Source organism: Kogia breviceps, chromosome 6, assembly GCF_026419965.1.
Source record: "Kogia breviceps isolate mKogBre1 chromosome 6, mKogBre1 haplotype 1, whole genome shotgun sequence".
Lineage (NCBI taxonomy): Eukaryota > Metazoa > Chordata > Mammalia > Artiodactyla > Physeteridae > Kogia > Kogia breviceps.
The window spans coordinates 67,473,485-67,501,402 of NC_081315.1; the positions used below are offsets into that span (position 1 = coordinate 67,473,485).

A 27,918-nucleotide genomic window follows, 5' to 3' on the forward strand; every position below is an offset into this window, starting at 1 on the left:
ATGTTATGACTCACCTATAGTTCACAGATTTATTCCATGCAAGTCATATAAAATAACTACACTGTGGTTTGTTTTGCTTCCTTGGTTCATGTTTCTCGTGATCTGTCAGGCCGCTGCTGCCAATCCCAGGCTTTGGCAGGAGCCCGTGCAGCAAAGAGGAGACCATCCCAGGTCGGCAGTGAGGCTGCCTCATGCTTTGTTCCCTCAGGCAGGCGTGCTTTTTACCATCTCTTGGAGGGAACTGAAGATGTTCATTCTGTATGTGGGACTATGTTTTCCAATCTCTTGTTCCCTCCTTTGGGAGAGAGGGAAGCTTTTTTTTTTTTTTTTTTTTTTTGCGGTACGCGGGCCTCTTACTGTTGTGGCATCTCCCGTTGCGGAGCACAGGCTCCAGACGCACAGGCTCAGCGGCCATGGCTCAAGGGCCCAGCCACTCCGTGGCATGTGGGATCCTCCTGGACCGGGGCACGAACCCGCGTCCCCTGCATCCGCAGGCGGACTCTCAACCACTGCACCACCAGGGAAGCCCAAGAAGGATGCTTTAAAGTCAGTGCTGGAGGGTGCTCATGCAGAGGTGTCTTGTACGGTGTGTTGATTTAGTTGCAACATCTGAAAATTAGTAGATTTCACACTGAAATATGGATTTTGATTCTTTTTTTTCTTAAAATGCTGGAAGCATTGGCAACATAGGACTTGTATTCCTGAAGAACAGCAGTTGGCTTGCCGCAGCCCTCCTGTGCCCCTCCTGTCACCTGCCTGAGCCCTGTGAGTGTTGGTGCTCTCTCCCTGAGAAGTACAGAATCTCTGTCCTTGTGATTATGCCTCACTTTGGGCAAATCCAAGAGATGAGAACCCACATGTGCAAAAGACATATCTTTTCAGAAAGGTTTATACTGCAGCATGTTTAATGGCATCTAGTTAAACTAAAAGGGGTTGATTTTCAAACTTTAAATGAAATTATATAAAGTAGGTCCTACTTGGTTTCTTTATCTTTTTGCCCTTGTTTCCAAATGTGAAGATGTTTTCCTATAAACCTTTAAATGTGTGATTTAGACACTTGATCATATTTTAGTTAAAGAAAAAAATCCTACAATGTTAGCCTACTTGACAACTCCCCCCACCTTTTTAACATTTTTTTTTTTTTTTTAAAGGTTTTTGCCGCAGAGCATGAATTCTTATCCTCCTTGTCACCAAGTAGAAATGTGCTCGGTTAGTTTTTTTTTTCTGTGTGTGACAAGGGAGTGGATAGTCACTGTGCTCTTTTCTACTCTAAAATATTATGGTTCTGTTTTAAAAAAGAGTTTGAATTCTAGCAATTGAACTGTGATGCTGTTTCCTATATCAAGTCATTAGCATATCCTTTAGTACCTTTTATTCTAAATTACTTTTCTTGTTTTTATAGTGACTAATAGGAAGTTGGTTTTCAACACCCATTCAGCAAACAAGAGCTTCTTTCCTTCCTTTGATCTTAGCAACATATATATGCTTTTGTTTTTATATCGTGAATGGCTTTTATTGGTTGCAACAAGGAGGGTGGACACAATAGCTCTGGCTCCTGTGGGGACTATAGAGACTCCCTCACCCCCTACCCGCCTCGCTGCCAAGGAGCTGGTCTTAGCAATAGGGATCCTGTAGTTATATAGACAATCATGTTTAAGTTTCCATAGTGTACAGGTTCTATAGGGTGTAATTTTCTATTCTTGTACAAGTGTACTTAATTAGTATAAGGTACTGTTAAGAACTGGGGTGTGACTGTTTTGGGAGAATTTCCAAACTATTCTTTTTTTGTTGGATGTCATTTTTACTCCTAGCAATACCATTGCTGAGAATTTTGATGTCTTAATAATTTTATAACTAGGGATGAATGATAAGTATATAATAGAACATGTAATCCACAGAATGCTAAAAACTCTGGATGTTGTTGGAGGGTAGGAAGATACACTTGAAGATTTGGGGGAGGTGGGGTGGAGCATTGATTAGATGGGACTTTTAGGCATTATAGGTAGTAGTTAAGAGCATGGATTTTGTTGTTGTTGTTTTGATAATTATTTATTTGGCTGCGTTGGATCTTCGTTGCGGCACGCGGGATCTTTTAGTTGAGGCTTGTGGATCTTTTAGCTGTGGCCTGTGGGATCTAGTTCCTTGACCAGAGATCGAACCCGGTCCCCCTGCATTGGGAGCGCAGAGTGTTAGCCACTGAACCACCAGGGAGGTCCCAAGAGCATGGATTTTGGATTAAGGAAGATTTGGGTTTGAATCTTGTCTTTACCTTGAATTAGCTGTTAGACCACAGGCAAATTATTAAACTATTAAAAATTACTGCTTGAGCCTCAGTTTCTTATCTTTAAAATAGAAACAATAATAGAATCTTTTCTTAAAGTAGTTGTCAGGCTTAAATAAGAAAATGTTTGTGAAACCCTTAGATCAGTGATTGGCATATAGTAAATATTTAATAAACAGATTCTGTATCACATCATTATAGTTATTTTAACACTAAATGTCTGAGTAAATGTAGCAGATTTATTTCTTTGCCTTGGCTTAGAATCTGAAGTTTAGATAGCTGAAAAGTTTTGAGTATTAAGACTTTAAGGAAATATTAAGTGGGAGGTAATGTTTCTAATGAAAAACTGGAGTCAGAATACTTGGGCTCATTTTCTTCCACCGTTAAGCAGGACATTTCTACCTGAACCACAGGGCTGTTGTGAAAATGAAATGGGGGATATATTTGCCTAGCATATAGTAGACTGGGATATCCCACCTTCCCTTGACAGTAAAAGCAGATTTCACACTGTGGGAAAAGTGTATATTACCCATCTTCAGGTTATCTTTATTGACTTTACAACTATGTTTAGGAGTCACCAGGGTCTTAAGAAGTATCCTAATGCTTTGGGTTGGTTTGATGGTGTTTCTCTCAGCTGTTTTGGTGAACTAATGAAATTCTATATCATGGGTTTAATTTTATTCATGTTTAAAAATATGATGCTTTTAAAAATAAGAGACTTGAATAAATATTTTGTGCCACTAATAAAGTATTGAATACCTGCTGCATCTTCAGGATTTCAGAATTGTACTAGTTGTTGTAAGAACTATAGGGGGCTTTCACTTGTATTTGGGCATCATGAAACATATGGAAAAAAGATTATTGTACTGAATTGGCATATCTTAATTTTGTGTTCTGGGTGACAGATCCATTAAGGAAAGGCATGAGTAGGCGTATTCTCATGTAATTTGTGAAGGATGGACAACACTTGTGTAAGCGAATAAAGTAGGATGATTTTACAAGTCTAATGGCCCATCATTGCCCCATAAAGGGACAGTCATGTAGAAGGGCAGTGCTAAATGGCCAGTTCTTGCTTTCTCCTCTTGGGCCTGGAACTCCTCTCATGGGAAGCTTTTTTGCACTTTCTCCTTGCATGGGAAGCTTTTTTGCACTTTCTCCTTGTTCCATAGGTGGCTCGACATGAGGGCAGTCTCAAGCAAGCCCTCAAGGCTTATCAGCACTTGCCTGTTGGACAGCACCACAGCCCCTGCCCTGGCTCCCACCATCCCCTAGTCCCCAGGCCCAGGGTCCAGTCTCTACAAGTCATCATGTTTTCCCCACATTAATTCAGAATTTATTAAATACATATTGCAGACACAGGTGTCCAACAGGTGATGGCTTCTTTCGCTGTTTAAAGGTAAATCAAAAAAAACAACAAAAAAGATAAATCAGAGAGGTGCAAGTAAGGATTGTACTATATAGTTACCAAAAGATATAAAATTTGTTGTCATTCATTCCTTTAGCATTCTCTTCCCCTTTCCAGTGGAAGTTTTCCTAGATGTTCATTAAATAAAAGTTGTGTTTGTGTGATGGGTTGGAGAAGCGGGGAAGTTTAGTAGAATGAAAGAAGGAAAAAAAGACTGAGGTGTTTGTGTCATGGTAAGATTAATATTTGAATAAAAATGATGTCTGTATTTTATTGAGAATGTACTGTATGTCAGGCACTGTGCTTAAGCTGTTTCCACGCAGTGAGCTTCGTAGTTGGTCCCTGGCAGAGCCAATTCTGGAAGCTGGTGTGTCTAACTCAGAACCTTGCTCATAAGTACTACCCTGCAAGTCCAGAACCACTGAGGATGACTTGGAGGAATATCTGAGGTTTTTGAGAATTCCCCAATTTGCAAAGACTGCCCAGAGTTCTCCAATAAGCTGCAGTAAAAAGCTTGACTTCACAGGAATTATTGTACGTAACTGGGCAAGTAGCTAGTGATGAGCTCTGGTGAGAAGTGTGTCCCAGGGTGTTGAGTTCATGTTTGCGGCTAAAGCAGGATTATGAATCCAAGCATGTTATGGAATTTTAGGGCTATTGTTAAATCTAGTCAAGGACCTTTTGGATGTATTTTTAGTGGCCATTGGTATCACCCAGGCTTTTCTGCTTCTGTCAGCTCCGGGTAGAGACTTGATGAGAGCAAGAGGTCAGCTTGCCCTTTGTAGCTGGAGCTTGGTTCCTATAAAAGGTTTTTGAAAACATGTGTTTCTAATATGTCAGGATTGGTTTGGCCAAAGAGAAAATTGTAGCCTGATTTGTTTAAAGGAACAAAAATATCTATATGCCCAAGTTTGAATGCACAGAACATGGTTCAATTCTTAGTTGACTTTTATACCTTTTAATATTTTGACTTTTATTTCATGTCAGTGTGCTAGATATAAAGTAAAATTACATGCAGAACATATATACTACCTATAAAAGTTTTATTTTTATTAGGTTTTTTCCTATGTATAAAATTACAGTATTATGAACTACTTTTAGTGTTAATGAGTAACCTCAGTAAATTACCAAGATGGCTATGTTGAGGGATGCATAAAAAACTTGGGAAACTTAAGATCATTTGTTTTGAAATTCATGATGTTGGAATTACTTAAATGAATTTTTGTTCTCTAGACTTCTTAGGTTCCTTTGCCATTGATCCATGTCTGTGTGTGTGTGTCTGTCTTTGTATTTTTGTTTATGAGGTTAGGCTATAATGTGAGCATGAAAGTTACCCTACCTATTCTTTGAATAAATTGCCTTTATATCTTATTTTACTAACAAATATTTAGACATAATATTTTGTGATATAAAATGTTACATAGAAAATTTTAAACTAAATGGGATTTTTAGTTCAGACACATCCTCACGTGTAATTGTGCAGACAACATTACTTATTAGGTGGGGTTTAATAGGATCTCCGACTGGCTTCAGTATTTTGAATCCTGTAGATGGTTACATCGACCTTTAAAGCTAAGTGAAGATTAAGCCATTTGTGGGGGGGGGGTCCACATCCCTGTTTTTTCGAGAAGATGGGACGAGTGGAGGATTGCCCATTTCATAAAGCCGTGTGTGTTTTTAAACTATGAGCATGGTGCTTTGCACAAGTCAAAACTGCCAAAGGGACAGATGTTGCCAATTTCAAATGTACAGGGGGAAGGCAAATATTGCTAAGCAACGGTGTACTTGAGAGAGCATTTTTAGGAGCAGAGCCAGGGGAGTTGTGTCTGGGAGCAGTCGCTGCTGCTTATGGTTCAGTACAAGGGAAGAGATTAAAAGTTCTTTCCTGTCAGGGCCACCATTGCAGCTGCCAGCACAAAATACAGTGACTTAGTGGCACCAATTAGGGCTGGCAAGGGGATGTATGGAAACAGGAAAGCCTTTTTGCCATGTAGGAAGGCAGTAAGACATGTTCACGGAGGTAAGTGCCCCAGTGCACAGCTGCCCCACAGTAAGTACCAGTGAGTGCAAGCTTGAGGTTCAGGTGGGGAAGACCGAGGCCTCAAAGGAAAACCTCTCTTTCTCCCCCTCTTTTTCTCCCCCCCTTCTGCTTCCTCCCATCCCCACTTCCCTTCTTTCCTCTCTCCTTCCTTCCCTCTTTGTTTTCTCTTTTGCCTCCTCTGTTAGGGGCTAACATCAAAGAAGGGAAGGATTTGAATAAACTCTAGTTGAGCACTGCTGTGTGCAGTGACCTTACAAACAAGGTAAATAAGCTTTCTAGCCACAGGCATTCAGCCCTCCCATGTCCCCTCCCTTTGTGTACACTTTTTTTTTTTTTTCCCTTTGTGTACACTTGATAGGTAACAGACAGGTGGTGTGGTGTGGCTTTTTTTTTTTCCTTTTGGCTGCCCCTAGAGACTTGGAATATCTCTTGAGATTTGCACTGGTTATTGGTTTGGATTATGGATTTACCTTTCTCTCCCTCTCTGTCTCTTTCTAATGAAATAATGGAGTAAGAGCAGAGAAAGTATAATATAGTTTTCTATCTATCGCAAATCGCAGCACATTTTTGGCAGTGCATTTTAAAGAGATTAAAAGCATTTTAAAATAAGCAGTTCCTTACCAGTCAGATATTTTATCCATCCCTCTTTCAAACTCTCTTCTTGAACTTCTGGATCACTTGGCAAACATTGATGGTTTCTTTTGTCTTCCCAAAGTAAAGGTACAGATCGAAGATATTGGCAGCATAAAAGCTTAAATATGTTTGTATACAGGTGTGCATGCCCCCGTCCCCTTCTCTCTCTCTCTATCTCCCTCTCTCCACCCCCCTTGCCCCCCGCCATCCCTTTTGGCTTTTATTGCTTTGTTTTTGTTTTTTGGCACAGAAATAGAATTTAGGTCAAATATAAAAGATTGTGGAGCGCCTACCCAAGTTTTAGCACGTCGTATTGATTTCTGCTAGTCTAGGAATATTTAGAAGTGTTCTTACTTCAGTGTAAGCAGGTGTAGTAGATAAATTTTAATGTTTAATGTTCTTGTAGCTTTATGGGTCTCAGTTATTCAGTGTAGTTTGTGGTCACATAGTCTGTATCTATCTGGGGTATAAATTTATGTGATGAAAGGCTAATTAGAGAACATGACAGTGTTTCCATTTTTTTCCCCCTCAAAAAACAGGATTTGTTTAAGGTTAAGCAGTAGTGTATCTTCCATCTGCAAGAGAGCTCAGAAATTGGGCAGAAGTAAAGAGAAAGCAGGGAGAACCCTCAGGTTGTTATAGTGTAAACTCTCCATTGATTGATTTAAATTTAGGTTATGCCTTTTGGCTTTTCAAAGTAGGAACTATGTCATAAAACGAGTTGGAGATCTGTTACGCTCAGACTTAGGAAAAAAGCAAGAGAGTTTTCCAGTGATTTATGTTCCTCACAGGTTTTTGTTTTTTGTTTTAAAGACTGTGTTCCAGTTAGAAGAAACTGTTTTATTTGTCCTACAAAAAGCTTTTGAGAGAATCTTACTAAGGAGATGATTTTCTGACATTGAGATGCTTCTTAAAAGTTTTACCTAAAAGAGAGAAAAACAGATTCAGATTAAGCCTTACCTGCTCAGAGGCCAATCTAAAACTTTTCAGGTTCATTTAATGCTACATGGCAGACAGCATTATCGTGACGATATTAATAATACTATTTATTTTAACAGAGGATTTGGCTGGCTGTATACCAATTAAATAACTTGTTCAAAGGATTTTTGTAATTGGCCCGTGCCCCTCCCCTTTCCCCAAACTGGCAATGTGATTATGATAATGTCAGAGAAAAAGTAAAGTAGGTTCCAGGCGCCTTTTCCCTGGTGGGGCATGGCCCAGGTATGTGGAATAGTCAGGAGGGCCACAGTTGGATTGATGTACAACTGAGATATAATTTACCTCTGCTGGATTGGCCCTCCTGTCCCTTAAAGGCAGTTTTCAAGAGGAGTTGCTTTTGTTGTTCCTATCAGAATGATGGCCTGTTTTTCGTATTCTCTCTTCTCTGGCACCTAGATTGTGCATTCTAGAAAGTGTAGAAGGAAAAGGAGAACATAGGAATGACAGTAAATGCAAGAATATTGGGAGTTAGGACAAATGTGGTTGAGCTATACTGTGCCTTAGAACACTCAAAAAGTTGGAGTCTTGGTTTAAGGGCTCTGGATTAAAGTCAAAAGAGTACTTTTTAAACTTCATTGCATGTGTGTGTTTGAGGGGATGAGAGAGTCAGGAGGACTTCGAGAGAAGTATATTGAGATGGAGAAAGATGGGCAGAGAGTCACTGACTGCTACATGTTTTCAAAATGAGTATAAACGTATTGTTTCCTACTGTAACTTTTAGAATTGTGGTCTGTGTAAGATGTGATAGAATTGTGGTAGATGTACTACGAATGCTTAATGCTTTTAAATTCAGCAGGTATTAGAGCACGTTTATTTTACAAGAAAAGGGAATTTTCTCCTTGGCACAGATTAAATACCTGTTTAAAATAAATTCAAGAATAATTCTTTTATGTATATTTTTCTGGCCTGTCACTTGTATTTATTTTTTAAAAATACTGGCATTTGTTGAGTGACTTTATTTAAAAGTTTGTTATTAAACATATTTTCACTTTTGCCAGTTCAGTAAATCACTTTATGAGATGAGCTTTCCTGGAAGTCTCATGCAATTTGTTTATATTTTCAGACCAAACTTACATACAAAGATAATGCAGAAAAAAGAAAAAGATTATTAAATCTACTTGAGGTTCGGTGGCATTAGTAAGGTTTCTTTTTCTTTGTAAAGAATCTGGTTTTTAATACATTATAGAAAAGCAAAATAGTCTCTTAAATTTAGGTGCTCTTTGATATGATTAAATAAGTGATTTATAAACACCATAATGTTATATTAAATAATTATACTTTCTCGAATGATCTTGGGCCCTTTTTCTAGATCCTGGCAAGTAATCTGTTTGTTACCCAATATTAAAGACCAAAAAAAAAAAGGAATTTACTTATTCAGAATTAAGATATAAAGGGCAAGGCCATCTTTATTTGCCTTCTCTCCTCTGTGTTTATTATAGTATCAGTAATCCCCAGGGCAGTTTGAAGCTCAAATTGTTTCCTCAGAGTATATATTGCCTCTTGCCTACTGCTTCAGTAATTTTCTTTCCTTTTTTTCCCTTCTGGTTTCTGTTTTTTTGTTTTTAAAAATCATGATGCCAGGAGACCGACAACCAACACCTAGCCCAGAGGAACTGTTGAGATTACCACTGGAATAAATCCAGGATAAAAATCTTTATGTCCTTTCAGACAAAGCGTGGATTAAATGGCTTATCTTATTCATATGACTTCAGTTTCTTTCAACCTCATCCAGAAACCAATGGAAAGTCGTGTCCCCCCCCCTCGTGCCTCTGTAGTCTTCACTTATTACTAGCTATTAAAAAAAAAAAAAATGTCCAGGCACCCTATGAAACACAGAATTAGACATGGTTCCCGAACATTGTTTGTCACTTAAATTTGATAGACATATACACTCAAAAAGGAGCAGTAATACAGGTTTATGCATCGATAAATCCTGTCATGGTTGACAGAGTAATTTAGTAGTGTTGTTTTAGACTCAGAACCATCCCTTAATATGATTTGTGAGAGAGTACTTGTGTGTGCGTGTTGTGTGTTTTTGTGTGCGTCTGTGTGTGTGAGGTGGGGAGAGAACAGAGTAGGATGGGAATGGAGTAAGCATGGTCACAAAACACCATCACACTTCAGTTTAACACCCTGCCTGCAGTGGTATATTTTAATTGAAAGACTGCTTGTGCTTTGCAAATCAATGTACCCACTCAAAAATCAAAATTTAATTCCTCTTAAAATAAAACCTTAAAAGTTGTTTTAGTGAGTTGAATTGGTTACGGAAGGGGAGTTAGCTTATGTAGTTTGGACCATTTGAAAGAACTTGTCAGTTTATTATCACTGGAATGGAACCACTGTCTAGACTTGTTCTTTGTGATGTCTTTTTCTTTTTTTAAAGCAGTGCTTTTTAGCCAGTCTTACTAAATCATTCATGGTTGCTATGCCCACAGTGGGCTTCGTGGGGTCTCATGTGATCTTCCGTCAAAGGCACAGTGTTTTTCAAGTCTTAAAACATTGGGGAGGGGCTTCCCTGGTGGCGCAGTGGTTGAGAGTCCGCCTGCCAATTCAGGGGACACGGGTTCGTGCCCCGGTCTGGGAAGATCCCAGATGCTGCAGAGCGGCTGGGCCCGTGAGCCATGGCCGCTGAGCCTGTGCATCCGGAGCCTGTGCTCCGCAACGGGAGAGGCCACAACGGTGAGAGGCCCGCGTACTGCAAAAAAAAACAAAACTGGGGATTTCTGATTTCTTATTACACTGTGAATGGTAATAGTTCACAGGCAAAAGTTAGAAAGTTGGTGAATAACTGAGATTAGATATATTTACTCTCAAACAGTGGTAAGTTTTCTGCATTTGTTTTTCATCCAGGTACTTTGTTTTTAAGTGTGTTTAAACCTATCTCAGGTACACCCCACCCCTTGTCACTTTTACACCAAGAAGCTATTTGACATATTGTCATAAAGAATATTTACTAAAAATATTTCTGCATATAATGCAGCAACATAAATAGTTGTTTTTTTTTTTTTTTTAGTGTTTCAGTCCCCCCCCGCCCCCATAAATTTATTTATTTATTTTTATCTGTGTTGGGTCTTCGTTGCTGTGCGCAGGTTTTCTCTAGTTGCGGTGAGCGGGGGCGACTCTTCATTGCAGTGCACGGTCTTCTCACTGGGGTGGCTTGTTGCACGGGCTCTAGGTGCGTGGGCTTCAGTAGTTGTGGCTCGTGGCTCCAGAGCACAGGCTCAGTAGTTGTGGCACACGGGCTCAGTTGCTCTGCAGCATGTGGGTGGGATCTTCCTCGACCAGGACTCGAACCCATGTCCCCTGCATTGGCAGGTGGATTCTTAACCATTGTGCCACCAGGGAAGTCCCTAAATAGTATTTTGTAAAATAAAAACTATTTCATATGACTCTGTAGAAGCCTTACAAATATATTAAAATTTATATACTCACGTGATCTCAGGAAGTATAGTAATACAATAAATGAAACCAGCACTTTTATTACTCCCCTAATATTCATTTTTATATTTATATAAAGTAAGTGTTATAATTATATATGTGGGGAATAGCTACTCATGGTTCCTATTTTTATTTATTTAAACCAGATCTTAAGAACTCAATCCTAGGTTTTGTGACTAAAAGATTCCCTCTTTTAATAGAGATCAAAACAGAATTTCCAAATATTTTAATTAGTTCCGTTAATACAAATTATGAGCTTTCGTACATTTTATATACTTTAGAAAAATAAATTCTTTATGACACTAAAGCAAATTGCTTCACTGGTAAAATCAGAGTAACCGGAAAGGAACAATAAACTCTCTAGTTACTCACATTAATCTTTAAAGTACATATAGTTCAAAATACTTCTTCCTGTAAGGGTTTAAGTTTCAGTAATGATATTTAGGGTCTTTTTTTTCTTTTCATTTTTTAGCCTGTTTTTGCTTTAGTTGCTGAAAGGCAGGGAGATAACATAGTTCGCTTATAGAGGAGTTTACCTAAAGGTCAACTTTATAAGCATTTGTGTGTGTTAGCTCTCATTTAATAAGTGAACTGGGGTGCTAGCACATCTTCCAAGCTTCCAGCATTCTCCTTCTGCATTTATCCTGGACTATTTCTTGATCTCCAGCCTCAAGGAGATAAACCCTTCCTTTACCCCACCCAAGTGCCCAGTGTACCCCTCCCCCAACAATCATGATCTGATGTTACTGTCACATTAGAAACTGCTCTCTGAGAAACTCACATCCTCAAATTGCACTTAGGCAACTACTCCTTGGGTGAAAAACATCTCATTGAGTTGATGGTGGTGATAGAATTTCATTATTATTATTTTTTTTCAGTTGACAATTTCTGTGTCTTAACAAAACAGCCTTGTTCTGTGAAGTTGCCTAGAGTTTTGCAAATTTGAGCAAACACACATTGCTTCCAATATATAGGAAAAAATGGAGAATTCACTATAAAATATTTCATAATTACTTTTTGGCTAGCTCATGTTTGTGAATTCTGTCAGAGATGCCATGAGATGGCAAGATCAGGTTTATTCATTTGACAAATATTACTTGCATGTCTGTGTTAGTCCAGAATTATTTTAAGGCCCTGGGAGATACTGGGATGAATAAAGCCAATCCCTGCCTGTAGGAAACCGTTCCGGGGGAGACAGATTAGAGCACCATGGGTTACCATTCGGAGTTGAAGATGGTTGCAGAGTCAAGGTGAAGGAAGACTTCCAGGAAAGGACAGCCAGTGTTTGTGACACCCATGTTTCCAGACTGCTGCCCCTTTTCTAGTTCCTCCAACATGAATAGAATTGCTTGGTCTTTCCACAGTAAATTTTTGTTGAATGATAGCTGTAGGTGACCTGTAGATTCCTCATCATTTAAAATAATCTTGTCCTTCATCAATCTCTTTCCTCTTCTCCTTGAAACATTTACTTGGGGGAACTATAGAGATTTCTGCAGTTAGCATAACTGTAATTGTGATAGCCTCCATGCCTGGCAGGCCAGTTTGGCATTAAAAAGAGGCTTTCAGGGAACATGTAATTCCTTGCTACATATTGAAGTTTATCACCTTTAAAAAAAAAAACAAAACTACCCCAAACCCTGCCGTTATTTGAAAATATTTGAGTAGAGATTCAGGGTGTTTAATTATTTGAAGGGAGAGTTTGACGGTTAAAATTGGTTTGCTTTATAATACTATTCATCTTTAGGAAAACTGTTAAGAGTATCTTAGTCTCTGTTTTCTGACCCATTATCCTTCCTTCCAAATTAACAATCTGTAGCTTTCCGTTGTTTTTTTTTTTGTACTATAAGTGTGTCCATAAATCTGCCCAGGATTAAAAAAATTCTTACCTAAAATACTGGGTGTGGAAGTAGATGTTTAGTTAGTTGCCCAAAGGGCATGACACTTCTGAAAAAGTAATACTGTTAGAACCTTGTGCCTTTTTCAGCCTGAGTAGGCATACCCAAGCAGTATGAGTGAGTTCTTGGAATAGGCCTAGCTATTTAGGTAATTTACTTTGTATTCACAGAATAAAATTGATTTTATGCCAGAACCTTGCTCAGGCAGGCCTTTTGGTTTCCTCCTCTAATCTGTCTCTGGGAAGTGCTGATTATTGCATCTTCATGATAAGTGCTTAAGTTTATTTGTGCTGCATTAGATTTAACATGCATTGTCTTATTTCTTCCTCACAACAATCCTACGAGGCTTTGTCTATTTCAAATGTATCTGCCCAGTATTTAAGCATGACTGATTAAACAAAAGAGAGAGAGAGCCCACCCCTACCCCCATCCCAAATACATCTCTTTCAAGGGCTTTGTAGCGTTCTAGTTTGGGAAACAAGAGTGAACTAGCCAGCAAATACTGGGCCAGACACCAAGTCCTAGGTTTTCCCAGGAGAACCTCACAGGAAGACTGACTGTAAATCTAGAAACAATTCAGTGTGCTGAGTGTTACATGAGGCAAACCCAGAGCTCCGAGGAGGAAGCTGTGGACAGATTCATATAGACGTGTGTTTGGGAGAAGGAAAGTTACATAGAAGAATGCAAATAGAGAGTAAACACAAATGTGGCAGAGACCTTTGGCTGTACTTTTGAGTAGAAATTTTTACTCAATCTAATTTTTGTGTTTTCCTTTATAAATACATAATATACTTCATAATGCAGAATTTTAAAAGATATACAGTGAAAATCTTCCTATTACTCTAGCCCTCCAGCCACTTAGTTTTCGTTTCTAGGAGTAGTTAATGTTATAGGTTTCTTGTGTTATTCCCAATGGTATTTTATGCATAATAAATAACTCAACATATATATTCTCTTCTGATGTCACCTTTTCATTTCAAATCCTGGCATGTATTGCACCTGTTTTTTTCCCTCCCCCTTAACAGTATAGCTTGGAGATTACCCAAATCAGTGCACAAAGAGCACCCTCATTCTTTGTCATGGCTGCCTAGTTTTTCTGCCTAAGGGGCATGTAACACAGTTTTGTTAGCCAATTACCTCTAGATGGGAGTTTAGATTTTTTCCAGTACCTTACTATTTGGAGACTAGGCTGAAGTGAATAACTTTGTGCATATATCTTTTTGTACATGTAGGAGCTGGTGCTAGAGGTAAAATTGCTGGGTCAGAGCATGAGAAAATAGAATTTGGTGGCTCCTGCCAAATTGCTGTCTTCAGCGATTGTGCTGTTTTACCCTCCCACCAAACACGGTATTTGAGCACCTATTTCCCCACATCTATCTCATAGACACAGAATTGTCCGTCTTTCTTTTTTTGTTTTGCCAATCTGATATGGGAAAAATAGTTTCTAAGAGTAGTCTTAATGTTTTGAAGGAGAAAACAATGCAAAACAATTTCCTTTTTGTCCCTTGTATGTTTATTTCTGTGTAGTTTGTTAATTAAGATGTTGGCTTATAATTCAAAGAAGTTACAGTATTTAGAAAGTCTCTAATGCTCTAAAAATTGGGAATTTGTTTTCGTATTCTGAGTTCAGAGGCTGAAAACTGCACCAGCAAATGTTGACTAGTTGCCTCTGTTTGGCAGGCAGTGTGTGATTGGTAGTGATTTAGCAAGGCAGAGCTGGCCCCTGCAGTCATGGAACTGGTAATCTAGGAGAAGCAGAGATGGTGGGACATGAGGGGGTTTGACAGCCATGGGAGCACATGCACAGTTTTGGGAGTGAGAGAATCAAGGAATATTTCCCAGAAGATAGTTTTTAATCTGCCACTAAGAGTCTGAGTAGTTTTCCCGACAGAGGTGGGAGAGGGAAATGGGTTCCAGGCAGAGGCAAGAAGAGTGTGGCTTATCTAGTTAGTTTGGGATAAGTGAGCAGTAAGTAGATACTACAGACTGAACCATAGTCCAAAAGTTGACATATGTTTGAAGAAAAATAGCACGAGAATTTGTTTAATCTTTTAAAACATAAAATGAGAGAGAACCTATTGGGGTTTCTTTAAAAGCTGTCACACCGGGCTTCCCTGGTGGCGCAGTGGTTGAGAGTCCGCCTGCCAATGCAGGGGGCACGGGTTCGTGCCCTGGTCCGGGAAGATCCCACATGCCGCGGAGCAGCTGGGCCCGTGAGCCACGGTCGCTTGAGCCTGCGCGTCCGGAGCCTGTGCTCCGCAACGGGAGAGGCCACAACAGTGAGAGGCCCGCGTACCGCAAAAATTAAAAAAATTTTTAAAAAAGCTGTCACACCAGTGAAGACTGCCTTGATAATGTTGACCCCATATATTTATTTCACATATCAGTGCCTCCTGATAGTTTTTATAAGTTGATTGATTGATTGATTGATGGCTGCGTTGGGTCTTCACTGCTGCGCACGGGCTTCAGTAGTTGTGGCATGTGCGGTGAGTGGGGCTACTCTTCATTGTGGTGCATGGGCCTCTCACTGCAGTGGCTTCTCGTTGAGGAGCACGGGCTCTACGCGCGTGGGCTTCAGTAGTTGTGGCATGTGGACTCAGGAGTTGTGGCGCATGGGCTTAGTTGCTCCTTGGCAGTGGGAATGTTGCCAGACCAGAGCTCCAACCCATGTCCCCTGAATTGGCAGGCAGATTCTTAACAACGGCGCCACAAGGGAAGTCCCTCCTGTTAGTTTTTAAAGGTTCACATTTGACCTTCATACCAACCCTGTGAAGCGGTTAGGATTGGTAATATTATCCCTTTATTGCCATGAGGAGATAGTCCCAGGGAAGTTGAATCTCAGCCAGCCTTGCAAGAACCAATCCTCGGCAGAGCCAGAACTAGAATCCAAGATCTTTTGACTTCCTTCGTCAGCACTCTGCCTTTGTTGCTCCCTGCAGTTCTGGTTAGTGATAACTAAGCCTTTTTGAGAACAGCATTGTTAAAAAAGTGCTGCTCAGTTGAAACTTGAGAGGCTTAAAACACAGTATTGCCAGAGCCTCCTGGTCTTAACGGTGAGGTATATTTCTTCCGTCCGGCTCTTTTTAGCTTATTAAAACAAACTGTGTCATGCTTAGAAGACATTTACTGACATATTTTGGTATCAGTGCATTTCCTTAGGATCACTCAGTGTCATTCCAAGAGGAGTGAGAAATCAGACTGAGGCCAGCATCGCTGCCTTTTCTTGTCTGAAGTACCCGCAGTAGTAAGAGGCAGTTAAGTCTGAATACCAACTTCTTTGCACAAACACAGGGAAAACAGTACTCTTTGAAGATGGTTTTGGTCATGCATACGACAACTGGGATCATATCCCCTCCTTAAATACTAATCTGTTTGTCTCTTGCCTGAAGTTGAGTTTTTTGGAAAAGTAGTGTAGCAACATTTGGAAGTCAGGCTCAGTCACTTGAGAGCATTGTGTGACCTTGGACATGTAACTTAATTTCTTTAGAATTCAGTCTTCATTTTAAAAACTGGGGGTTATACCGCAAAGATTGATGTGAGAATGAAATGGAGCATTATGCAGGATTCCCTCAAATTTTTATTTCATTTTTCATTGTCTGTAATAAGGGATGTATCTACAGTTGATGCATACATTTAGTGCCGTAGCTTTTCCCCTGCCAAGTTAATGATGGTGCATTTTACAATAGATGGTATCAAACGGAGGAAATGTGTGAGAATTTAATGCAGTATCAAGTACAATATGTATTCAATAAGTAGCTACTATTTTTTTTTTAATTATTGAATAGGATTATGGTTTCCTGTGTTAAGGCCATACCCCATGGGGAAGTGAGGGCTCTGCTGGGAGGTCCATGGGAGGTCCGTGTATATACAGGACACCATATGTGTGAGGTAGCCAAGCTGGTCTCCTCTAGGAACCTAGATGTTGAAGGTGGGAGACAACAGTGTGATTTGTGGTTGTGAATGTCTAAAGTCAGTGCCTCTGCCCCTGAAGGTGCGCTAGACAGGGAAGGACCTGCAAACTAGAGCTTCTGCATTCATGCAGTTAGCACAGATTGTTGTTGTTGCTGCTTTTTAATCATCCCTTGTTCGTTGAAGAAGTCTTACCTAAAGATCTTCAGCCTTAACTTGACTGAGCTTCAGAGAGGCTGATTATTTACTCCTTGGCCACAGTGTTGAAGGGAGAACCTGGCTTCTCTGAGTAGGGGTGGCATTACTCAGCTGGGGACCCTGTGGGGAAAGTGGATTTTAAGGAAGGGGATTAAGCCATGATGGTTTGTTGAACTGCTGCTCCCTTTTTGGAAAGTCTCCTTCCAGTGGCAGACTTGGAGGTGCCAAGTTGTACTTTTTTTGGGGGGGTGGGGTGGGGGATAGGAGTTTATTAATTTATTTATTTATTTTTGCTGTGTTGGGTCTTTGTTTCTGTGCGAGGGCTTTCTTTAGTTGCGGCAAGCTGGGGCCACTCTTCATCGCGGTACGCGGGCCTCTCACCATCGCGGCCTCTCTTGTTGCGGAGCACAGGCTCCAGATGCGCAGGCTCAGTAGTTGTGGCTCTCGGGCCTAGTTGCTCCGTGGCATGTGAGATCCTCCCAGACCAGGGCTCAAACCCGTGTCCCCTGCATTAGCAGGCAGATTCTCAACCACTGCGCCACCAGGGAAGCCCCAAGGTGTACTTTTTAAAACCAGGCAGCCGGTCTTTATGGATCTTCCTCTGCAAAACAGCTGAGATACCTACTGTACTCTAGTCTGAGTCTCTAATTTGGGTCAGGGAAGAGTGGGGATATGAATCTTGGGTAGATGGAACATAAAATGGGCTCATACTATACAGACGATCTGGTAACACCCTCCCCCCTTTTAAATAAAGCTGTAAGGCATACCTTGGTACACACAGAAGTATTTAGAGGTAAAAGGGCATTAACTCTAACTCTCTAACTTACTCTTTAATGGCTCAGTGTAGATGTGTGGGTGGAGGGCAGGGAGAGAAAAATAGAAAGCAAACTGTGGTAGAATGCCAGCATTTGGGGAATCTGAGTGAAGGGTTTGTAGGAATTTCTTTTACTGTTTTTGTTATTTTTCTGTAAGTATGAGGTTCTTTCCAAAGAAAAAGTTGAAAATACCTTGAGCATCTTTCCATGCAAGTACATGTATTTACATTATTTTATGATCATTTCCAGTTATTTGCCGTTATAAGTTTAGTGCTGCATGGAGATCTTTACATATGATATATCCTCATGTATTTGGAATGGAATTCCGGCACCCCTTTGAAATACCCCCACTTTCATAATGGACCTGATAAGAAAATTCACAGTACATTAACCAATTAATGCTTGAGCCTTAGACTTTAGTTAGAATTTTAAACAGGTTAAATGGTGACTGTTGAACAATATTTATCTTACCCTGATACCAGTAAACAATAATCTGTGGAAAAATTTTCTTCAGTCCTGGTTCATCTCATGTAATAAAATTTTAGGGAAAAAAATGAATCTTTTAGTGACATGAAACGTCTTGGCTAAGGGTTGACAGCTTGAGTAGTGATGAAGATCAAAAAGTCTTTAAATGTCCTGAAGTTGTAGCTTCCTGACCCCATTCTTTTGGAAGCAGTGGGCAAATCTTTTTTGCCCTCATTCCAACTGTGCCTCACTGTTTCGTTGATTGCCGTATTTTTTTTAATCAAAAAAAATTTTTTTTTTTTGGCTGTGTTGGGTCTTCGTTGCTGCATGTGGTCTTTCTCTAGTTGCAGCGAGCGGGGCCTACTCTTCGTTGTGGTGCACAGGCTTCCCATTGCAGTGGCCTCTACCGTTGCTGAGCACAGGCTGTAGGCGCACAGGCTTCAGAAGTTGTGGCACGCAGCCTCAGTAGTTGTGGTTTGCAGGCTCAGTTGTTCCTCAGCATGTGGGATCCTCCTGGACCAGGGATCGAACCTATGTCCCCTGCGATGGCAGGTGGATTCTTAACCACTGCGCCACCAGGGAAGTCCCTGGTGGTATAACCAGGGACTTTAAAAAGTCAATTTAAAAAGTCAATTAAAATTTTTTTAATTGAAGCATAACTGATTTACAATGTTGTGTTAATTCTGCTGTACAGCAAAGTGATTCAGTTGTACATACATATACATTTTTTAAAATATTCTTTTCCCTATGGTTTATCATAGGATATTGAATATAGATCTCTGTGCTGTACAGTAGGACCTTGTTGTTTATCCATTCTGTATATAAAAGCTTATTACATCTTCCAACCCCAGCATCCCACTCCATCCCTCCCCTAACCCCGTCCCCCATGACTGCCAGATATTTTAATTGGATTCTTATTCTTATTCCATCAGCAGATAGGATGAGGGGACTATTTAACCAGAGTCAGGAGTCGTATGCTCTGTTCTGTTGATTAACTTTCAACTCCTGATTGTTGTTGTTCCTAATGACGCGTGTGAAAGATTAAAACCTGTAGGATATAATTACATTTTACCCACAGGTCAAAACAGCATTCATTGTTTCTGACATTTGTGCTGTAATATTTGGTTCAGTTTTTAGGCATTCCTTAATAGTCTTGAAAAACAAAAATTGGTAAGCAGGTCCTGTTGTTGACATGCATAATGCATAAAGGCAGGTCCAGTAGGGCCAGCAGAGAAAGGGGATACCCTTGATTCTTTGGTTATACCTCCTAACTTCCAGACCCTACCTCAAAAATAGCAAACTGCAAACATTTCAATAAAATCATCTCCATGAAATTTACATGTTTTAAAACCAGACCTAGGCAGGTCAAATTGCATCTGAATTTTGACGTGTCCATTAGATTCAATTCCAGGAGAGTGTGTATGCTCTTTTCCTTTTTCCGTAAAGAAACTGGAATGAGGGAAATGATGGATTAATAAACCCGAGATCGGGAATTAACGACCAATGCTGTATTAAATTACACTCAAATTAGAGATGAGAGCCCTGAAAAGAACCCTTTTCCATCTACACTCTGGCTGTGAGGCAAGCATTGGACCAGCTGACTGGGAAGAGCAGTGCTTTCTTCACAGCAGGGGCAGTAATGGGAGGGGTGTGTGTTGTACAGGAGTTGCCCAGGGCACTTGGCTCATGAATTGACACACAGCGAAAGCTGATATTCCATTAAAAACTGTGAAGTCAGGGGATTTGTTCCATATCTCTAGTTAAGGAAAAGTGATTTTTTTAAAAAAAGATTTTACTTTTCCATTTTCTTTGTACTTATAAATGTAAAGACTGTAAAATGACATTTCTTAGAAACTATGGTTGTGATACTAGCAACAGCAGCTGTCATTTGTTTAACTGGGGATAAGCAAGGTGATCTTTCTTTAAGACCCTAGGTAATCTCCTCTCTCCCTAGGGTCTGTCTCTGGAGAACTATTGTGTGTGTGTGTGTGTGTGTGTGTGTGTGTGTGTGTGTGTGTGTGTGTGTGTGTGTGTGTAAGATGGAAATGCTGACTTCAAGTAGGGCTACAATTTAAAATGCATTTTTGGCAGGTAAAATTTCTAATATTTTAGAATATTACCATAATATTACCATAAAATCTATCCTTGATTGGATGCTGGCCTCCTTCCTGTGGGCTCAGTAAGATGTTCAGAATGATTGCCATCTTCATGTTCACGTAACTTGGCTCACTGGACAGATGTTGCTATAAAGCAGCAAACTAACACCACCTCCACTTTTGTTATATCTGTTATTCCCCTAGATTTACTAATGTACTAATTTTCTTTAATATACATATTTTCCACCAGAAGCTTTTGACCTAAGGGTCATAATTTGTCTGTCATTGTCTCCAGCAGAAACCTTTCCTGCACGATTAGGTCAGGTTAATCTCTCTGGTTTTATTTCATCCAGAATGTGAAGTTTCTCCTATTTAGCTCCTAAGAGGTGGGCCCTGAGGTGATTCTACTTACAAGAGTGTTGCTGTATTAATTAATACCAGCACTCTAGTTGTTTTTTGTTTGTGTGCTAATCTTTTTCTTGCTTTTCCCATTCAGCAGACCTACCCCAGTGAAGTCCATTGTGTTGAAGAGATTCTGAAGGTGAGCTTTTTGTTATTATTTCTCGCTTGAAGAAATACCTAAGTAGGCAGACATATATTCATTTTCTTTGACTTCAATGAACAGTTGCCGTTTTAAACTCCTTTAAACATTTTCTCCCCTCATACCTCCCAAAGCAAAATAAACCAGAATAATAACAAAGCGAGTCTTAGGACATTATTGAACTGACAGATTTTAATTGAAATGAAGTCCACAAACTGCGAGGCATTTGGACCAGAGTCTTATGACATCTCCCTTAAGCTTTTCTGGTTGTCTGTAGAGACCCTGGAGAATTGCTCACCTCCCAGAGAGGAGATGCCCTGTGCTACTGCAGCAGGGGGTACCAGGGGTTAAGTAGTGCTTGGTTTTCACCTCTCGGTGTTTTATAGGTGACACTTTATATGTTTGGCCTTATCGTCAGTGAGACCATGAATTTTTAAAGGGATAAAAAGAAAAATAGTAGAAAGTAAATGGACATCTTTACACCTACCTTGAAAGGGTTATATTTTGCTCTTGTTGATTGAGACCATGCCAGGAACATTTGTGCTGCTTCTACAAATACATCATTGAATCCATTATCCATTTGTTCAGTTTTCCTTGCACGAGGATGACAAATTCCTTTTAGAATTCAGTTCCAGGAAAATAAATAAATTCTCCTGATGAACCGGCATGCTTTCTTTTTATCAGAGAAGAATTATGTAAACTGTTATGTGTCCCATTTTGGCTTTAACTTCCAGGAAATCTAGAGCTAAATTTAATGCTCAAACACAGTAATTGTAATGACTGAGAGTTTTGTTTGTTTATTTCTCATTCCTCCTCTGTGGCTCTTAATTTTCTTCCATGTCACTTTTAATGATACTCTTACTTTATCTTTTGCTATAAGGTTTCTGATTTTTGTTTTCTGTTTTTTTTGGAAGTCAGAGAGATATGACACTTGTACCTATTAATTTTTATCCCCACTGCATACTTTTTTCCTCAAAATATGCTTACCCAATTTTTTCCTTTAAGTTTTCATTGCAAAGTATTAAGTGAGGTGGTGCTGAAACCAGTAATTAAGTATATTGGTTACCTTCTCATTTGCAATTTTTGACAGAGGTGGTGTCTAGCCAGATGTTTGCAAAACAGTTCTATTATTTTTGTTTTACTATCTTCGGTATCCTACTTTTGTAGTTAGTGTTTTCTAAGAAAGAAATACCTCTAAGGAAACATACTTTGTATTGCTGAAAATGAGAAATTTTTGCCAACCAGCAAGTAAGATTAATAATAAGATATCTTGATCAAGCTTTTGTTTTATCCTCTCCCTCTGGTATTTCTGAAATTCTTTGGTAAGATGAGTCATAAAAGTAACAAATGACTTAGTTATGAAATAATAGCCTTAGCATTTTCTCTGAAATTGTGTGTGATTTGTTCCATGGTTATTTCAAAAGTAAATGCAACAATGTAGATTGGTTGTCTCCTGCATGTGTCAAATGCTTCTGTTAACATTTTGATGTGTGTTAATATAGGACTTGTTGAGTCCTTTATGTAAGGTGATAGTATTAGAACATCAGGCAAGCATTTTTAATTTAATAAACTCATCCATCCTCCCTCCCCTCTCAGCCAACATCACTTTAATGAGTTCTTGCTTACCTGGAAATGCTTGAAAGTAGATGGTTAATGCGAGCCACAGGTGAGTGTTTTCATTTGGAAGTCTTACAGAGAGAGAGAGTAAATCGCAGGATGTCCTGGACTGAAGAGGGGCATGGATCTCTGCTTTGTGGAGACTTGGAATCTGTCCCCTTCTCTTCTCCTCTTTTGGGGCCTCAGTTAAGTCATGTGTACTCCCTGGACTTCAGTTTCCTCACGGGTAGAATGAAGGCCCTGGGCTGGTAGATAGTAGATGACTCTAGGGTCACATCCAGCTCTCACTCTCAGATGTCATCCAGATACTTCCCTCTGCCTCGTGGTTCCTGTTCTTATCTCCTGCCAGTAATTTATGAAGATTGCCAGGAATCCTAACACAGATCTTTCTGATGGGCAATAGAACCAGTAAATAGTTCCCTAAAGGAGAAAATCAATTATAGACGATAGTGTTTGGTTCTCTGGTGGAAATGTTAAGAGTCGCAGTGTTTTACTGAAGGGGCATTTGTGGCCTGTGACTTGTGCAGACTGGCAGGGTAAGAAGGTAGCAGGCAGACACTACCAGCAACCAGGCATTGGTCATGCACAAGGGTCCAGACGGGGATGGTGCCCTCAGTGGGTGTATGGAAACGGCTCAGGTTTTCTACAGCCTGGACAGCCTTTTGGGGCAGTTAAAGCAGTGCTTGTAGACATTATCTCAGTGCAACATTCCAGTGACACTGGTACAATGAGTGGTAGCATTGTACCACTCATTGTACCAGTGTCACTGGAATGTTCATTTATTCAGCACATATCCGTGAAGATGCACATACTTTTCTAGGCACTGGGGTGCGTTGTGAATAAGAGTCCTTGCTCTTGTGGAGACCATAGTGGGGAAGATAAATATATAGTAAAATGTCAGTTGTTGATAAGCGCTATGAGTCATATAGCAGGCAAGTGATTGGAGGAAAGAGTGCAGAAGCCTCGAGGTGGGAACAGGTTGGTGTATTAGAAAAACAGCGATAACTAGACAGAGTGTCTAGAGCAAAATGAGCAGGGTGGAGAGTGGGGAGGAGATAGCAGCTGTGGCACCTAGAAGGCCAGGAGTGAAGCAGGTGTTAAGTGATTTACCCCCATTCATGTGATAAGTCATTGTTAAGGTAGGGAGTGAATTCAGGGCCCTGCAATTCTGAGCACCCTCCTCTCCTTATGGCCCCAATTCTGATAAGGCCTAACTTCCCCTAGTAAGCTAAGCATTTAGGGAAGTATATAAATTCTTTCACACTATCAGCAAACCACTTAAGGCCTGAAAGAGTTTATGCACTTTCCAACTGCCTAATTTAATAGCCGGGGCAGCCTTAGGCATTGAGAGTACAATAGATATTTCCTGGGAATCATTGGTGACTAAAAGTCATAGGCACCATTGGGATTCTAAAGAAATTCTTGGAAGACAGAAGGATGATACTTTCAGACACCTTTGCAATTATTACAAGTTTTCACATTGTAACATTCTCATGGTCGCATACCTTAGAGTATAGTCAAATAAATAAAACAACAGGAAACTCTTTGGTGCAGTATTAAAATTGTTTAAAAACTAGGCTTTTAATTTATTAAGTGCTTTCTCTGACCATGTATTCCAGCACTTTATGCTCTGAAAAATAAGTGGTCTTCGTCCACCTCTTCCTGAGAACTAAGGCTCAGAGAGCTCAAACTCCTCAGGCTGACCTGACCAGCAGGGTCAGAGTTAAGATCCAATCTGGGTCCCTGGCTCCAGAGCTGCTACTCTTTTCATTATACTTTAGTGTAGAATTCCTCTTTTGTACCGAACAAAAGATGGTTAGTCAGGTGAGCAAGGGCATGATATCACCTTTAACAAAAATTACTCGAGCCAGCATCAGTTACTTTGCTTGTCACTGTGCCAGGTCATTTCTGTCTGTTCTGAGGTTCTAGCAACCTGGAGGGCGGCTGTGGGGAAGGGTGGGGAAGATGTGCTCAGAGGTGGGGAATGGGGATGCTTGCCCAGCTCCATCTCCAGTTGTTGCAAGGATCAGATGGCATTTCTGTGGTGATGGAGAGGTTGGTCAGCACTTGGAAAAAAGCACAGTGTGTAATGTAAAATAGCTACCTAGTGGGAAGCAGCTGCATAGCACAGGGAGATCAGCTCGGTGCTTTGTGACCACCTGGAGGGGTGGGATAGGGAGGGTGGGAGGGAGACGCAAGAGGGAAGAGATATGGGGATATATGTATATGTATAGCTGATTCACTTTGTTATAAAGCAGAAACTGACACACCATTGTAAAGTAATTATACTCCAATAAAGATGTTAAAAAAAAAAAAAAACACCACCACAGTGTGCTGTACAGGTGAGGTAACAGCATGATCTGGGGGCCCCAGTGTGCTGGTGGAGGGTTGCTTGTCAGTCTTAAGCCAGTTTGCCTGGCAGGTCTGACACACGTGGGAATGGACTTCTTTCTTTCAGACTCCAATGCAAAGGGGCCATTCCCTGTGCTCTCAGCCATTGGCTTCCTGGGGGACCTGATCCTGTCATTTTAGACCTCATTTTTCTCAGCTGTAAAAGGAAGGGGCTGGCGTTAATCTCCAGTGCCATTTTAGCTCTTCAGCAAAGTGTGTGTGCGTGTGCATATTTGTGATTAGACACCTTTAATATGACATTTTGTTTTCCAGCAAGTGAATGTGCTTAGAAAAAAAGAACTCATGTCAAGATAAATATATTAATTTGGAAGATATAGAAATCTTGCTTCCATGAAAGCAGTGAATAGAAATGAAACTTCTGTTAATGAAAAGGGGCGGTCACTTTTTAAGGCCTTCTCTGCAAAAGTTCTTATGTACTAATAATGTGTATCAGGGAAGGGTCAAATCCATTAAAACTCTCCCAAGTGGAACAAGTGACCTGAATTACTTGTTTGCTTAAGTCAAACAGGAAAGTTCTTCTTCCTTTGAACTTAAATAATTCCAGGAAATGCAATAAAGAAGCTGAGAGAGAAAGAAAGCATTGAGACAGAACTGAGTTTTCATAGTTACACAAGCTCTGGTAATATCTACTACCTTTTTTATGCTCCATGCTGTTCAGAGTGTTAAGACCATTCCTGTTCTATGCTCTTGTTTTTCTTCTCGAACTGATTTCTTTTCAGTTCTGTTTGTTGGAGAACTTCAGCTTTTGAACATAGCCCACCAAGTAGGAGCTTTTTTAAAAAGTAAATGAAATAACTTCTAAGATTTCACTTTTCATTTACCATCACTCCACTCTACATTCAGTTTAAAAAGTTAACTTAAATAGCAATAAATGTTCTATTTATAATTTACTTTTTCTTCCCGTTCCAAATCTCTTTCCAGGAAATGACCCATTCATGGCCTCCTCCTTTGACAGCAATACACACGCCTAGTACAGCTGAGCCCTCCAAATTTCCTTTTCCCGCAAAGGTAATTCCTTACAAGTCTAGCAGGCACTGCATCCACACCAGTGACAAGTCTGAAGTATCGCTGTGTGCCAGATTAATCAAGTAGTATTTGTTGAACTCTTTGGAGATTAGGTTAATATTGCAATTAATTTAGCTACTAAAGTGCTTCCTAATGCTTTCAAATACTTCACTCTCCAATTATGTCAGTAAGAACATCTTACATTTGTATAGGGTTTTGTAGCTTATGAAAGTATTCAGGACTTTACAATAAATTCTTTCATTTTTGAGGTTCTTTACCTTAGAAGAGGGACATGGAGGTACAGGAGAATTAAGTGAGGTAGGGTGTCTGCTTCCTAGTTCAGGACTTAGGTACGTTACAGATATACATTTACACTTGTCATACCTCCTACATTTTCTTAAAGTTTAATGCAATCAGCTGCATTCGTGATGGTTTTAATAGCAAGGTGAACTGCCTACTTGCACATTTCTGTTAAAGTATTTGTGAACAATATATTAACAACACTGTCCCCTCGCCTTTTCTACTTTTGGATAACATTCAGGATATAGCAATATCACCTTCAGATCTGTGTTCAGTCCAGCCTGTTATACATGCACATTGTTAATATATTATCGCTCTTCCTTTCCATGATGTCATTGAGGTTTTATCTACCCAAACCAGAATTTACCACGTTAGATACTTTACATATTTTCTAATATGTTTCTAATATGCTTTTTTCTTTAAAAATGTAATTTATTATTATTGATTTTAAGGTAAAACATTATACTTTGTGTTGAAAATCCTTGACACCAAAGGAAGAATAAACTTAAGGAAACAACAGAAGGAATACAACCTATTTTATGTAAAAATTAGATTTATCAATATTTATCAGATTTAACAGTGATGCAACCTTGGATTTATAAACCTTAATATTTTTATTAACTAGAGATTTTTATTTTTCTTTCTAGGATTCTCAGCATATCAGTTCTGCAACCCTAAACCAAAGTAAGTAAATATGTGGAACTGATTATTGCATTGGAGAGCAAAACATGGTTTTTACTGTTTTAATGTAGAAAACATTAATGAAACATGCTCCAGCAGAGATGAAGCCTTCCTACGGTTAAAGAATAGGAAGGAAGGGCAGACATAAAGCTGTTCTTTAGGTGGAGTTTCAGATTATTGCAAAGAGTGAACAAAGATGTCTTAGTAAAGTACCTAACAAATAAAATATAGTTTGGTATTACCTCACGTATGATAAATATCTTGAGAGTGACTCTAAATGCAGTTACCCAGGAATTGTATATAAGGGTAGATTGGGGTATTTTGTGTGTTTCTTGTATTTATTTTAAACAAAACAAGAAATTTTTATAAGGAAGAGAGCACATAGCTTCTCTAGACCTTCTATATGTATTTGTCAAGTAATTCTTTTTTGGGTTCCTTTTAATGTATTGTAAATACTTGAGAATTCAGTGGGAAACAGAAGAAAGCTAACTGGATCCAGCCTTTCTCTCTCTTTTTTTTTTTTTTTTTTTTTTTTTGCGGTATGCGGGCCTCTCACTGTTGTGGCCTCTCCCGTTGCGGAGCACAGGCTCCGGACGCACAGGCCCAGCGACCATGGCTCACGGGCTCAGCCGCTCCGCGGCATGTGGGATCTTCCCGGACCAGGGCACGAACCCGTGTCTCCTGCATTGGCAGGCGGACTCTCAACCACTGCGCCACCAGGGAAGCCCCAGCCTTTCTCTTTATCAGTAACCTCTCGGTTCACTAAATTCTTTGTGTCCCAACTACGTGCAAGGCACTTCAGGCCTTACAAAAATGACTGGTGTATTTGCAATCATTTAGTTCATCAACATATGGTGAGTGCCCAAGTTATGAAGTGTTAGTCTTCAATGGATAGGGAGACCAAAGTAGGGTGCGTAGTGTGCATATATGTGTTGGGAGAAGATTGCTCATAGATATTCCACAGAGGTGACTCTTCTTGAAGTATCTCCACCTTATTCTTTTTCCTCACTTGTGTTTTCCCCTTGATTATCCTGTTGTTTAAATTACAAGGATATGAGGAGAGTAAAAAAGATGAGAAAAACAAGAAATGAAATAATCTTCCTCTAGAACAGGGATAGGCACACTATAGCCTGAGAGTCAAATCTGTTGTACAGCTAGTTTTTGTAAAGAAGGTTTTATTAGGACAC

At 39.8% G+C, this 27,918-nt stretch overlaps 1 protein-coding gene across 15 annotated transcripts in view; it reads left to right on the forward strand.

The window, feature by feature from the left end:
* AFF1 (ALF transcription elongation factor 1) overlaps positions 1-27,918 on the forward strand; it is a 216,006-nt gene that overhangs the window by 132,900 nt on the left and 55,188 nt on the right. For 5 of the 15 annotated variants that reach the window (XM_067036018.1, XM_059066399.2, XM_059066400.2 and 2 more), the window contains 3 exons: positions 20,672-20,716; positions 25,667-25,753; positions 26,698-26,734. In XM_067036018.1, the coding sequence (XP_066892119.1) occupies positions 20,672-20,716; positions 25,667-25,753; positions 26,698-26,734 (169 nt within the window). The remainder of the gene's footprint in view (positions 1-20,671; positions 20,717-25,666; positions 25,754-26,697; positions 26,735-27,918) is intronic. The other 10 variants (XM_067036020.1, XM_067036019.1, XM_067036022.1 and 7 more) reach the window with 3 other exon arrangements.